Source organism: Pseudophryne corroboree, chromosome 9 (genome assembly GCF_028390025.1).
Source record: "Pseudophryne corroboree isolate aPseCor3 chromosome 9, aPseCor3.hap2, whole genome shotgun sequence".
Lineage (NCBI taxonomy): Eukaryota > Metazoa > Chordata > Amphibia > Anura > Myobatrachidae > Pseudophryne > Pseudophryne corroboree.
Genome location: NC_086452.1, coordinates 10,325,939 through 10,338,769, shown reverse-complemented (window position 1 = coordinate 10,338,769; position 12,831 = coordinate 10,325,939). Strand labels below are relative to the sequence as shown.

Sequence of the window (12,831 nt, the reverse complement as noted above, 5' to 3'; positions counted from 1 at the left end):
GCATCTGTGATACTGACAGTGCGATACTGGCAGTGGCAACGGCGCTGGCAGCATAACTAAGACGCAGGTCCTCCTCGGCACTGACTAGGGAGGCGGGAGGGCCGCCCACTGATGTTTCCAGCCAATAGTAGCAGGGGGCAGCGGCTGTAGAAACATTGACACTGTGCAGTTTAAGCAGAGCCTACAGAGGGAACACACTGCCCAGACACCGCTCTCACAGAGACCCCGGTCCGTGCTGCAGCTGTGTCATTCAGGCTGTGCTTACAGTCAGTGTCCCGATGTCAGTCACACTGTCTGTTTTACTGAGGCCACGCCCCTTCTCCCGCGAGACTCCGCCCCTTCCCAGCGAGGCTCCACCCCTTCCCTCCGTTAACCTATCGCTAGCCTCCTCTCCTGGAGGCTCCACTCCCTCCATGTCACTATCACTGATCCCTCTCCTCCCCAAGTCCCTTCCTCCTCCTCTCCTCCACCCATGGGCTGCTTCCAAGTTCCATCCTTCTGAGAGAGTGCAGACTCAGAAACCAAAGAGCCTTCTTCTTCCAGCTGAGCAAGTATATTGTGTGTGTGTGTGGGGGGGGGGGGGGGGGGTTGTCTATTAATACAACTTGTAGTTGGATATGTTATTTTACTATTATCACTGATGTGTACATTAAATTTTGGGTTTTTAGGTTTTAGGGTGTATTTGGAGCCAACACTACCCACTCAGCAGAGTATACAAAGCGCGGAGGCGCATGGCTGGATATGCGCTCTACCCACTCTGCTATGTCAAACTGTATGATTGCAGTGGCACCAGCAGTGTGAAACAGCTCTTCTAGTGTCAGCTCCCTCCTCTCTCCTCCCCCCTCCTTCCCACTACCTGCACCTGAATAATGGCAGCCACGCCGGCAGCATGTAGCGTCAGCTATTCCCTCCTTCCTCTCTCCTCCAACCCCTCCCCACTCCCTGCACCTGTATGATGGCAGCCGCACCGGAAGCGTGTAGCGTCGGCTCCCTTCCTCCCTCCTCTCTCCTCCCACTCCTCCCCGCTGCCTGCACCTGTATGATGGCAGCCTCACCGGAAGCGTGCAGCGTCGGCTCCTTTCCTCCCTCCTCCCACTCCTCCCCGCTGCCTGCACCTGTATGATGGCAGCCGCACCGGAAGCGTGAAGCAGCAGCTACCTCACTCCCTCCTCTCTCCTCCCACTCCTCCCCACTGCCTGCACCTGTATGATGGCAGCCGCACCGGAAGCGTGTAGCGTCGGCTCCCTTCCTCCCTCCTATCTCCTCCCACTCCTCCCCGCTGCCTGCACCTGTATGATGGCAGCCGCACCGGAAGCGTGTAGCGTCGGCTCCCTTCCTCCCTCCTATCTCCTCCCACTCCTCCCCGCTGCCTGTACCTGTATGATGCCAGCCGCATTGGCAGCGTGAAGCAGCTCTTCAGTCACCAGACTACCCGACACTGCTCTCCCGTGTAATGCTGGGCATACACGCTACAATTATTAGATAATTGCAACCAAAAATATTGATCGGTCAAGCATGCTGGATCATCCAGCATGTCACTCTGATGCAATATTTTCTAAGTGTCTGATCGGCCGAATTGGCAGTGTATGCCCTACTGTGGCCGACCGATGGATATTTCCCCTGTTCATTCACATGGGAAATGTATCCTTGCTGGGGGATAGATCACAGATATCACATGACATCCACTGTGAGAGATCTCACAGTGTATGTGCCAGATATCAGCAGGGTCAGATAAAATGCCTGACAATCATTTTATCTGCCCGTGTATGCCCAGTATAAGGACCACACTCCCCCCTCTCTCTCCTTCCCTCCCCTCCTGTGGACATATATGTAAGGGGCACTACTGCTGTGGACATTATGTGGGGGAATACTACTGTGAGCGTTATGTGTAAGGGACACTACTACTATGGGCATTATGTATGACACTACTACTGTGAGCGTTATGTGTAAGGGACACTACTACTATGGGCATTATGTATGACACTACTACTGTGTGACTTATGTGTAAGGGGCACTACTTTTGTGGGCATTGTGTATAAGGGGCACTACTGTGTTGCGTGACATGTACAAGGGGTACTGCTAAAGGACATTACTGTGACATAACGTGAATATGGGGCACTACTGTGCGTCGTAACATGAATAAGGGACATTACTATGTGGTGTAATATGAATCAGGAGCACTATGTGCAGTGTAATGTGAATAAGATTGTCTAAATGTGTGGCGTAATTTGACTTGGGGGTTCTGTTGTATGGCCACGTCTCCCTTCCTTGTGAGTTCACACTCCTTTTCTGTGGCGCGAGCCTTTGGCGTGCACAGTCCCTTTATTATGTATGGGTGGGAGGGCGCAAATTTATTGCTTGCAGTGGGATGCCGAACACCCTTACACCGGCCCTGCTCCCCCTCCGTCCTATCCCGATGACCACGTAAAAGACCTGCTTTCTCCAAAGGGTCCTGAAACCGTTCAAAGAGGCCACGGAGCTGCTGCAGCCAGAGGAGGAGAACGGACCTTCACCCGGGGGCCGGGGCGAAGATATATGTCACCAACTACACGCGGATCCATTGCTTGAGCTGCTTCCCGCACCGGCACACCCCCTTCCATGCGCATGTCCCCGCCTCGGATGTCAGCCCGGCGGAGAACGGTGAGTAGCAGCGCAATGCAGCCAGGGAGCTGCGGGCAGTGGCGGCGGGTTACATGCTGGTATCACCGCACAATCATTCCCTGGCAAAGTCCGGCGTCTGCTCTCCCTGTCCCTGTGCAGCCAGGAGTGTGAGCAGCGACCGGCGTGTGGACCTGCCTTAATGTCACACAGCATCACTCTACCCTGTGTTTATGTTTATATATATATATATATATATATATATATATATATATATATATATATATATATATATATATATATATATATATATATATATATACATATACACACACACACATATACAGTGGTCGAAGTGGGGTGGTATACCGCCACTTCTTCCACTGACCCGGAAATGAGGAACTGAAAGTGCAGCAGGAGGCAAGGGAAGTGCTCCCCGTCCCTGCGCGTCGGCCAGCGGCTGTGTAGAGCGCTGTACTAGCTCGCAGCCGGCCACCGCTCACCGCTGCCAGCCGCCCGCCGCCCACCGCTGCCAGCCACCAGCAACAAATGAGGTAATGCTCCCCTGCTGTCACCTCTCTCCCTGTCGTTACCGTCCCTGTCCCTACTGTCACTCTCTCTCTCTCCCTGCTGTCACTGTCGTTACACTCTCCCTGTCGTCTCTCCCTGTCGTCTCTGGCTGTCCCTGTCGTCACTCTGGCTGTCCCTGCTGTCACAATTTCATCTCAGTGTGCTATAATGTGAATTTCGGCTCATTCCTTTTGCTACAATGTGAGTTTTGGCTCATTCAGTGTGCTATAATATGAATTTCGGCTCATTTAGTGTGCTATAATGTGAATTTCGGATCATTCAGTGTGCTATAATGTGAATTTCGGCTCATACAGTGTGCTACAATGTGAATTTCGGCTCATTCAGTGTGCTGCAATGTGAATTTCGGCTCATCCAGTGTGCTACAATGTGAATTTCGGTTCATTCAGTGGGCTATAATGTGAATTTCGGCTCATTCAGTATGCTATAATGTGAATTTTGGCTCGTACCGTGTGCATTAATGTGAATTTCGGCTCATTCAGTGTCCTATAATGTTAATTTTGGCTCATCCAGTGTTCTATAATGTGAATTTCGGCTCATTCAGTGTGCTATAATGTGAATGTCGGCTCATTCAGTGTGCCACAATGTGAATTTCGGCTCATTCAGTGTGCTATAATGTGAATTTCGGCTCATTCAGTGTGCTACAATGTGAATTTCCCACTGGGGAGGGTTAAGATTAGGAAGGGGAGGGGGGGGGGGGGGGGGGAGTGGTGGAAGATTAGGGATCAGGGTTAGTTTACATAATTAGCAAGTGTTGTAATTTTAATCTTCGGGATGCCACTGTCCGTATTCTGACAGCAGGCATCCCGAGCGCCAGGATGTAATATATTTTATATAGATATATATATATATATATATATATATATATATATATATATATATATATATGCACCTCTCCCTAATAATAACACCTAACCTTAACCCACACTGATAAATCAACCCTTATTTCCTATTCCTAATACCGTAACCCCAATATCCAAACCAAAACCAATAGATTATGAGGTGGTTACCTGGGGGGGCTGCTGACTGTTTGCCTAGGGTGCAGAGAAACCTTGCACCGGCCCTGCATCTGGCCCTACTGATTTATCCACTATTAGTTTTGAAAGTTCTGTTAGGACCTTCTCCTCTGTAAATGTACTTTCATCTACGTTATTTTTATGAATGTCCTTGCAACTTAACTGTGCCCTATCCCTTCTCCTTCTGTAGTAAATACTGAGCAAAAATAATTATTTAGGTGATCTGCTATTGCCTTGTCTCCCTCCACCAAATTCTCACTCTCTGTCTTAAGTCTTATTATTCCTCCAATTGATTTTCTCCTTTCATTTAAATACGTAAAAAAAAAAAAAAAGTTTTGCCCCCTTTATCTACTGACTGGGCCATTTTCTCCTCAGCTTCTGCCTTTGCACGTCTGATCACTTTCTTAGCATCCTTCCGTCTGTCCAGATACACCTCTTTGTCATTATTATTTTGAGCCTGTTTGTATTTCCTAAAAGCCATCTTTTTTGCTTTCACACTAGTTGATACTACTTTTGTGAACCACACTGGCTTCCTTTTCCTGGTGCTTTTCCAAACCCTTTTGATAGAAAGGTCTGTTGCCCTTAGTATTGCACTTTTCAGTTTTTTCCCACCTCTCCTGCACTCCTTCCAAGTTCCTCCAGTCTGCCAATGAATCACTTAAACATCTCCCCATTTTTGCAAAATCAGCATTTCTAAAATCCAAAACCTTTGTTTTTGTGTGACAGGAGTTGGATCCTGTCTTTATACTAAACCATACTGCTTGATGATCACTGGATCCCAGGTGCTCACCCACATATATGTCTGATATCCTGTCACCATTTGTTAGAATTAAATCCAATATTGAGTCTTTGCGAGTGGGCTCTCTCACCAATTGCTTGAGAGATGCTCCCTCCCTGTAAGGAATTTAGAAATGTTCCACTTGTAGCTCAACTTACATAAGGCCCCTCCCAATTTACATCAGGTAACTTACTGTCTCCCATGATTATGACTTCTCCCTTTAAAGCCATTTTATTGATGTCCAACAATAGGTTCCTGTCCAAATCCTGCCCCTGGCCTGGTGGTCTATAGATCACCCCAATGCGAATAATGTCCTTCTCCCCAGTTTCTATGGTGACCCAAATGGCCTCAGTTTTGTCTTCAATATTTTGTATTAAAGTAGCATTTATGCTTTTTTTCACATACATTGATACCCCTCCTCCTATTCTTCCCATTCTATCCTTCCTAAATAAATTGTATCCTGGTATAGCTATGTCTCAGTCATGATTCTCATTGCACCTTGACTCTGTAATTGCCACAATATCCAGGTTATCCCTTATCATTATCGCAATTAGCTCTGGAACTTTGTATCCTAAGCTCCTAGCATTTGCACACATAGTTTTCAGAATTTTGTCTGTGCATCTGTTATTAGTAGCCATGTCCAGACAGTACAAAACAACTGACAAGTTTAAAGTTGAAATTACCCGTTTGGTGATGTTGCTCAGTGTTTGGTATTTGTTTTTTTCTACTAATCAGGAATCACACTCTACCCTTTACACCACGACTACACCTCACTAAATGTAAAGATATAGTACACCTGACCACAAATGGCCAAACGATCAAAGGAGGTAGACACCAGACAGCATGCAATAATAAACTATGTTTCACTGAGCAACTTCCCCACACATGCAATGCCAATTAAAAGTAAATAATTTCAAAAAATTAATAAAAAAAACAAAACACATACATGAGTTTGCATAAGAGAGAACTGTAGTGAGCAGATTGGGGATGTCTTTCATAGCTTAAAAAGACAGATAACATTGGTACAGGTGAGGTCAGATGTTTCTGGTAAGCTATAGACATAAATTTGAGTAGTTGCGGATGAAGTGGAAAGGTCTTGCAGCGTTCCTAACACAGATTTAAGCTATGGATGTTATTGTTTTAGAGAAAAAAAAACTATGGAGTACAATGACGAAAATTAATTTGTGGTACATGGTTCGTTTCAGATAAAAATACAGTTCTTTAGGCTTGGAGTGTAAAATGTTGCAATATTTAAATGTAAACATTCAAATACCTGTTTACTGGTGTTGTTCAGCTGTTCATTTACAAACAATTAGTATTATGAATAATTTACGTATGTGAAAGCAAATTGATCAGCACAGCTGACCCTAGATTGCAGCTAAAGGAATTCTTGGTAAATGAATAAAGGCTACCAGTGAGGCAAAAGTTTAGTTGGTTATAGGTGAAAGCGAGTACTTTCTGAGTATGCAAACACCAGGCCAGCATGCCATCACTGACTATGCATAGGTAACCAACAACTGCAAACCCAGGTATTAAGTCGCAAGCAAATCATGATAGAACAACTGTTCTTAGACTGCACGAGGATGAGAGAGAGAAACATGTACATACGTTTAAATGGACAGATGAATTTGCAAGGCACGTTGTATGTCTGTTCCTTTGCTGTAATGTTGTTTGTCTGTTTCTGTCCTGTTTAAGTCCTGAATAAGTCCTTATTATAATATTTCATAACCCTTTTAAACAACCCTGATCAGCCTAGCACCTCTCCTTAAGAATGGATTCTATCCATGTGTGTCCAATAATTCCTATCAAGGCCTAACGCTCCACGCCCAGTCACAGAGGACGCAATAAAACTCCACTGGTATAAATACTGATAGCACATTATCAACAATTTAGAAAGTTGAAATAAATGGTCATCCTAGTGTACAATAATAACTGCTGATGTAAATATTATCGGTGAAATTACCCAATATAATATATTTGCACTGCAGCATGAATTTTCCAAATACACCAAAACTGCAAGGGACCGTACACAACTAACCCAATTTCTCCCAGTGTGGGGGTCGGTTTCAGTCAGTCTTATATAGAACCTGGACCTGTCTGATTATCTCGACCAGTATTCTTTCCTTCACGTGTGGGGTGTAACATGTGTGGGGCTGCCAACACCTCACAAACAAACGCTGGTGACCGTTCCACTAGTATATACGTAGGAGCACAGATCACTGCTCACATTATCAGTGTCACAGCATTACCGATTGGCCGATCGTCTCACTGACCCGTATGGAGGTAATAAAAGTCATATATACATATAAAGCACACTCACCTTAATGGTTTCATAGGAATCTGTTATAAGTGCAATAAATAGGCTCAGAATCATGTATATGAAGAGACTAATGAAGGAATATAAGTACAGCCGGCTGAACAGCCACACGAGGGTACTCTTCTGCTGGATTTGCGCAAACGTGGCGAACATGTCGTCGCCATTCACCAGTGAAAAGAGACATTCAGCCACGGTGTTCAGATCCTCGAACTGCAACAAACAAGGTTATTTAATTAGTGCCAGTTTGATAATACCATTTGTGCATAAGCATGGATATCCTTAATACCTGGCCTGTTAGGGTGCTGAGAGGACCGAGTTTGAGAACGACCGACACGCACCTCAGGGCACAGCCAGGGAGTACCAGTCACCCGCACGCAGTGGATGCGCGTCATTTGTGAGATAAACCAGTACTCGGCCTATACATTCACTGGGACCTAGCCACATCTATTAGCGTCCATTCCAGCACCTGTCACAACCCGTGCAGTTCCTCTTCCCTGCCTGGGGTGTCACTCTCTGCTCTGGTGCATCAGTGCAGAGATACAGACTAGAGTGAGCTAGAAGCACCAGAGCAGAGAGCAACACTCCAGGGACGAAAGAGGAACTGCACGGGTTGTGACAGGTGCAGAGGGCTAGAATGAACACTATGATCAGTGTGTGCCTCATGCCTCACTGAGATCACTGTAGTAGTGCTCTGTGTCAGGGGTGTAGTATGATTTGCCGTCGGCTGGGTTCCCGGCGGTGCTCAGCACACCGGTGCCGGGATCCCAACCGGCGGCTTGCCGACCGCAGAGCGAGCGCAAATGAGACCCTTGCGGGCTCACTGCGCTCGCCACGCTGCGGGCACGGTGGAATGCTTCGCGCGCCCTGCTATTTATTCTCCCTCCAGGGGGGTTGTGGACCCCCAAGAGGGAGAATAGGTGTCTGTATGCCGGGTGTCGGGATTTCGGCGCCGTTACACTGAGCGCCAGGATCCCAACAGCCGGCATACTGAATACCACCCCTGTGTCAGGGAGAGGATCCACCTACAGCCAGACCACACTGGCAAATCGGTCTACGGGCCAGATTCAGACCTGATCGCCGTTGTGCAAAATTGCGCAGCGGCAGATTATCGAATGACTGCGCAGGCGCGACGCCAAACAGCGACAGAATGGTGCAAAAAATACAGATCGCTAGGCATACGCAAAGTGATTGACAGGAAGCGAGCGTTTGGGGGTGGGCACTGGCTGTTTTCAGGGAGTGTCAGGAAAAGCGCAGGTGTTCCCAAGCGTTTTCAGGGCGGGTGTGTGACGTCAGCTCCGGCCCCGATCAGCCTGTGTGTATCGCTCTGTAGGAGTAAGTCCTGGGCTGCGCAGACTGGAAAAATCATTGTATGGCGAGTGAGGTGCGAACGGATTTGCAGATGTCCGCTGTCTGGCGAAGTTTCCGCACTGCGTACACATGCATTCACACACTTGCACGGAGCGGGTTTTCACTCTCTATGGGGGCGACTATCTGATCGCAGACCTCTGCACATTTGCAGCGCAGCGATCAGGGGTAAATTAGGCTCTATGCACAATAAGAACAGGAGCCCATACACAGAAGTTGTAGCCCCCTTACTCTCTAGAACGTGAGGTTTTGGATGTCATGTCCCTCTTGGATTTCTTACAGAAATAAGTAATTATCAGCCCTTGTAACGTCTTAGAGAGCTCTTAGCGGTAATCTATGCGTGGCAGATGTGTGTAGGAAATGTACAGATCACTAATGTCAGGATATAGAAGCGAGAGACACTCTGCGCGCAGTAATGGACAACGCATTTCATTTACTCCAATATTTACAGCCGTATTCTACACATTTTTCAGAAACACATTTCTTGCTGATTATTATGGAATATTTAACCCCATCATGTCTTTTTACATTTTTATTTAAAGTGGAAGTGAATGAGATTGGGCACGTGATAATGTCATTACGCACAATGTAAATCACCAAACGCTGGACGCAGTGTTGGCCAATGGGAGCAAGGAAAGAGCGATCTGCTGGGTTAGATGAAATCCTCTTTAGTACGATGGGATAATGCTATTTATGATCTGGTTGTACTGGATATTAATGCTGGTTATAAAACGGTTAGGAAGATATGGACCTTGTGTTATTAGCGGCTTTTCCTGAAACCAGAGTAAATGTAAAATCCGGACCAAAAAGACGACTATATCCTACTTTTTCATGGTACGGTCCGAGCACGATCCAGCCACAGAACGTATATCCGAGGTAGATCATTCCCGCGCAGCAGCAAAACCGTAACACCTTGGGTAGTGACGCTTGCATGGTTAATATCAGAACCTAAAACAAAGGATGAGATTGGAAAGGGTGACTTAGTACATACTTCCATATTCAGCAGACAACACCCCACAAAACATACAACGGTCAGGGAAGGACGCATCATTCTGGTGCCCAACCAGCAGATTGCCAACCAGTCAACGACAGCCAGTGCCCATGTAGCCACCGTGTCAGTAAACGGACTGTGCGGCTCCTAGCCCGAACCCTGGTCTCTCGCACTGGTTCCAGCAGTGTGGGATGTGAAAGTACCTGTTCCGATCTGCCAGTGCCTGGGAGTGTGTACAAATAGAAACTTAATGCAGTTGTGTAAACGGCTTCATAGCGAGTGTTGGTGAGGACCCACTTCTTCACCAAACCCAGCCATCGCTCATCCTAACCCTCTGTTCCACGCTCTCTATGTACCCCATCTGTGTCACCCCTGTCTGTCTACCCCTCCCCTTTAGAATGTAAGGTCTCACGAGCAGGGCCCTCTTCCCTCATGTGCTTACCCTTTTCTTACTTTAATAATCTTCAACTGCACCAAATCCAGCAGTCTGCCACCTGATACTTATTCCAGTGTCATCTGCTGATGTAACTATGTTTATTTACCCTGTACTTATATATTGTCTTCAACTAAGTCACTGTTTTTCTGTTTTGATTATTTGTTTATGTCCTCTGTAATTGGGCGCTGCGGGACCCTTGTGGTACCATATAAATAAAGGATAATAAAATAATAATAACTGCCGGAAACCGAGCAAAGATAGATATTTCCGATCCACAGCTTCATTTATACCATTGGGCCGAGCTGTACAATCCGCTGTTACCTGGTGCATTATCCACCACCGGCCGCATCAGCTGGGCTAGTTAGTGTTTCATCAGCACTAATACGAGGGGCGCGCAATAAGTTTTCAGATGTGCAGTACATAGGTAGCGTAGACATAATCTGACAGTCCGGTTGTGAACTGTAACCTCAGACTAAAGTTCCTGTGAAATATCAGGGCACAGAACCATATGTAAAGAAGTCAGCATATTCATTTCCTTTACAAACTCCTTATGGAGCTCAACAGAGGCCACTGGAGAACTGTGATCTTCTACCACTACTAGAGGTCTGCGACAGCAGGAGAGTTTTGACCAATTGCTTTTGGGGAGGAAGCATCGTCCCGAACTGTGGCCGAACTGGGACTGCCATCACAGAAGACAACGCTGCCGTGAAGAGTAGACCTTAGTTGAGGTGGACGCCAGGGTGATCGGGGCCCAGTTAGAGGAGATGGGCATTTCATCGAGATGCATCTGCTTGATGCTCCACAAAAAGCTTGGCCTGAGCAAAAGGTTTCTGCACGTTGGGTGCCCCATCAGCCGACTCGAGAGCAGGAGGAGGAGACTCTGTTGACTTGGTGCTGCAACACCTGGCCATGTTTGATGGCAGCCACTCAAACTTTGTCTGGGAGATCATCAGTGCCGATGAATCCTGGATCTACAGTTTCAACTCAGAGTCCAACCAGTTAGCCCAGTATGCCTCCACAGAGGTTCCGACGTGAGCGCAGCATGGCCAAGCAGATGGTGGCTGTTTTTGTGGCCAAGACTAGTCATGCAGCTACCATACCACTCGTGCAGAAGTGCACAGTCACTTGGAACTGGCATGCCAACCAATGCCTGGCGCTAGTACTATAAGCTATTTCCTGATCCGGGCCAAGAACTCATGCTTCTGGTGCAGAAAAGTGGTGGAGTTTCTGGCCCATGAATGCATCCAGGAGCCTGGTCATCCGTTGTACAGTCCAGGCCTGGCCCCCTGTGACATCTTAGTGTTCCCACAAATCGAGCACAAGATGCGTGGGATTCATTTTTAGTCACCAAAAGTTGCAATGAAGACTTTCATCCAGCATGTAGAAGACCTACAGTACCTGCTTCGGACAGGTCCAGCTGCTTCACCAAGTGGCCCAAGCGCATGCAGCTTTGCAGAGACTCCACTGGCAAATACTTAGAAAATAAAAAAAATGTAATGCTCACTTTGTTTGTAAAAATACTTTTTGTGCATCCAGAAACTAATTGCACACCCCTTGTATCTCCAATTCTAGGTAACTTGTGCAGAGTTGAAAGCAAAATAGGAGCCCTCAAAAAAAAAAAAAAAAAAAAAAAGGGCTCTTAAAAATATCCCCGCACATACGCATGTGAGAGGGGCTAAATAACCCAAACTGCCCAGACTACAATGCATTCTCTATCGCCAATCTAGGTGTAGTGACATACAAATGTAAGTGAGCATCTTCTTGGTGGCACAGCGATAACTAGCATTGAGGAGCTCTGTGCATTGTAGGCCTGTAATACGGACCAGGCCGGCAGCAGAGAATTCTGTAGCAAACACTTTCCAGATCATAAACGATGTAACTCAGCAGCATTACTGTGGGATAAGGATCTAACACTCACATTGTATTTTTGGAAGTAGCCCAGATACCGAATGACACCAACCCATACCAGTAAGGTGGATGTTCCCAGGAGGAGACTGCACACATCGTATGAGGTCAGGTTCTAGAGGTAGAAGAAAATCAGATAAATACTGTATTATTTACCACATCTCAACAAGTGACAAGTCTAACAAGCCATCCAGGTGTCTAGTCAGGGAGGTTCTGAGAAAGGGTCACAAATAGACTTCACCCTCAGCATATTAGGAGGGGAGTCTATCTATAAACTTGCTGATGCGACGTGTGATTAAATGGTTTCTTAACTAAGTGTTATTTGTGCATGACTCATCAGCCACAAGACCATCACATATCCGAGTCACCAGACTTAAAGGTCAGGCTGATTAGAGTGCAGGTGCATGTTTACTTGGCTCTATAAAAAGGTCTGCATGTGCCAAGCCTGTCAGTATGTTATTGGAGCATCACAGTGCTGCACAGAACTTAGCCATGGAGAGCTACTGACTACTGTTTATGTTCTATCACCTGTATCCTGCTATCTTCAATAAAACCTACTCTGGTTTGAAGTCAACATGTGGACTTACCGCCTTGCTCACATCTGATACGCACCTACCAACTTGTAGGCATCTGCCAATAAAACTTCCTATACAGTATATAAAATATCCACTAAATATGAAATTGCTCTATGGTCAGAATAGGACACAGCACATTAGCAGCCATTATATTGCAGTTTCTCCAATACTAGAACTACAGAACAATTACCCGGCACGGCGGTCCTTCTGGGAGCACACAGGGTACAAATTGGGCGCGTTCAGATCAAACCACAGATATAAC

The 12,831-nt window shown here is 46.6% G+C and overlaps 1 protein-coding gene across 4 annotated transcripts in view; it reads right to left on the bottom strand.

The window, feature by feature from the left end:
- MCOLN2 (mucolipin TRP cation channel 2) overlaps positions 1-12,831 on the bottom strand; it is a 44,619-nt gene that overhangs the window by 3,132 nt on the left and 28,656 nt on the right. For all 4 annotated transcript variants that reach the window (XM_063938946.1, XM_063938945.1, XM_063938948.1 and 1 more), the window contains 3 exons: positions 12,008-12,109; positions 9,488-9,610; positions 7,301-7,507 (listed from right to left, as the gene is read on the bottom strand). In XM_063938946.1, the coding sequence (XP_063795016.1) occupies positions 7,301-7,507; positions 9,488-9,610; positions 12,008-12,109 (432 nt within the window). The remainder of the gene's footprint in view (positions 1-7,300; positions 7,508-9,487; positions 9,611-12,007; positions 12,110-12,831) is intronic.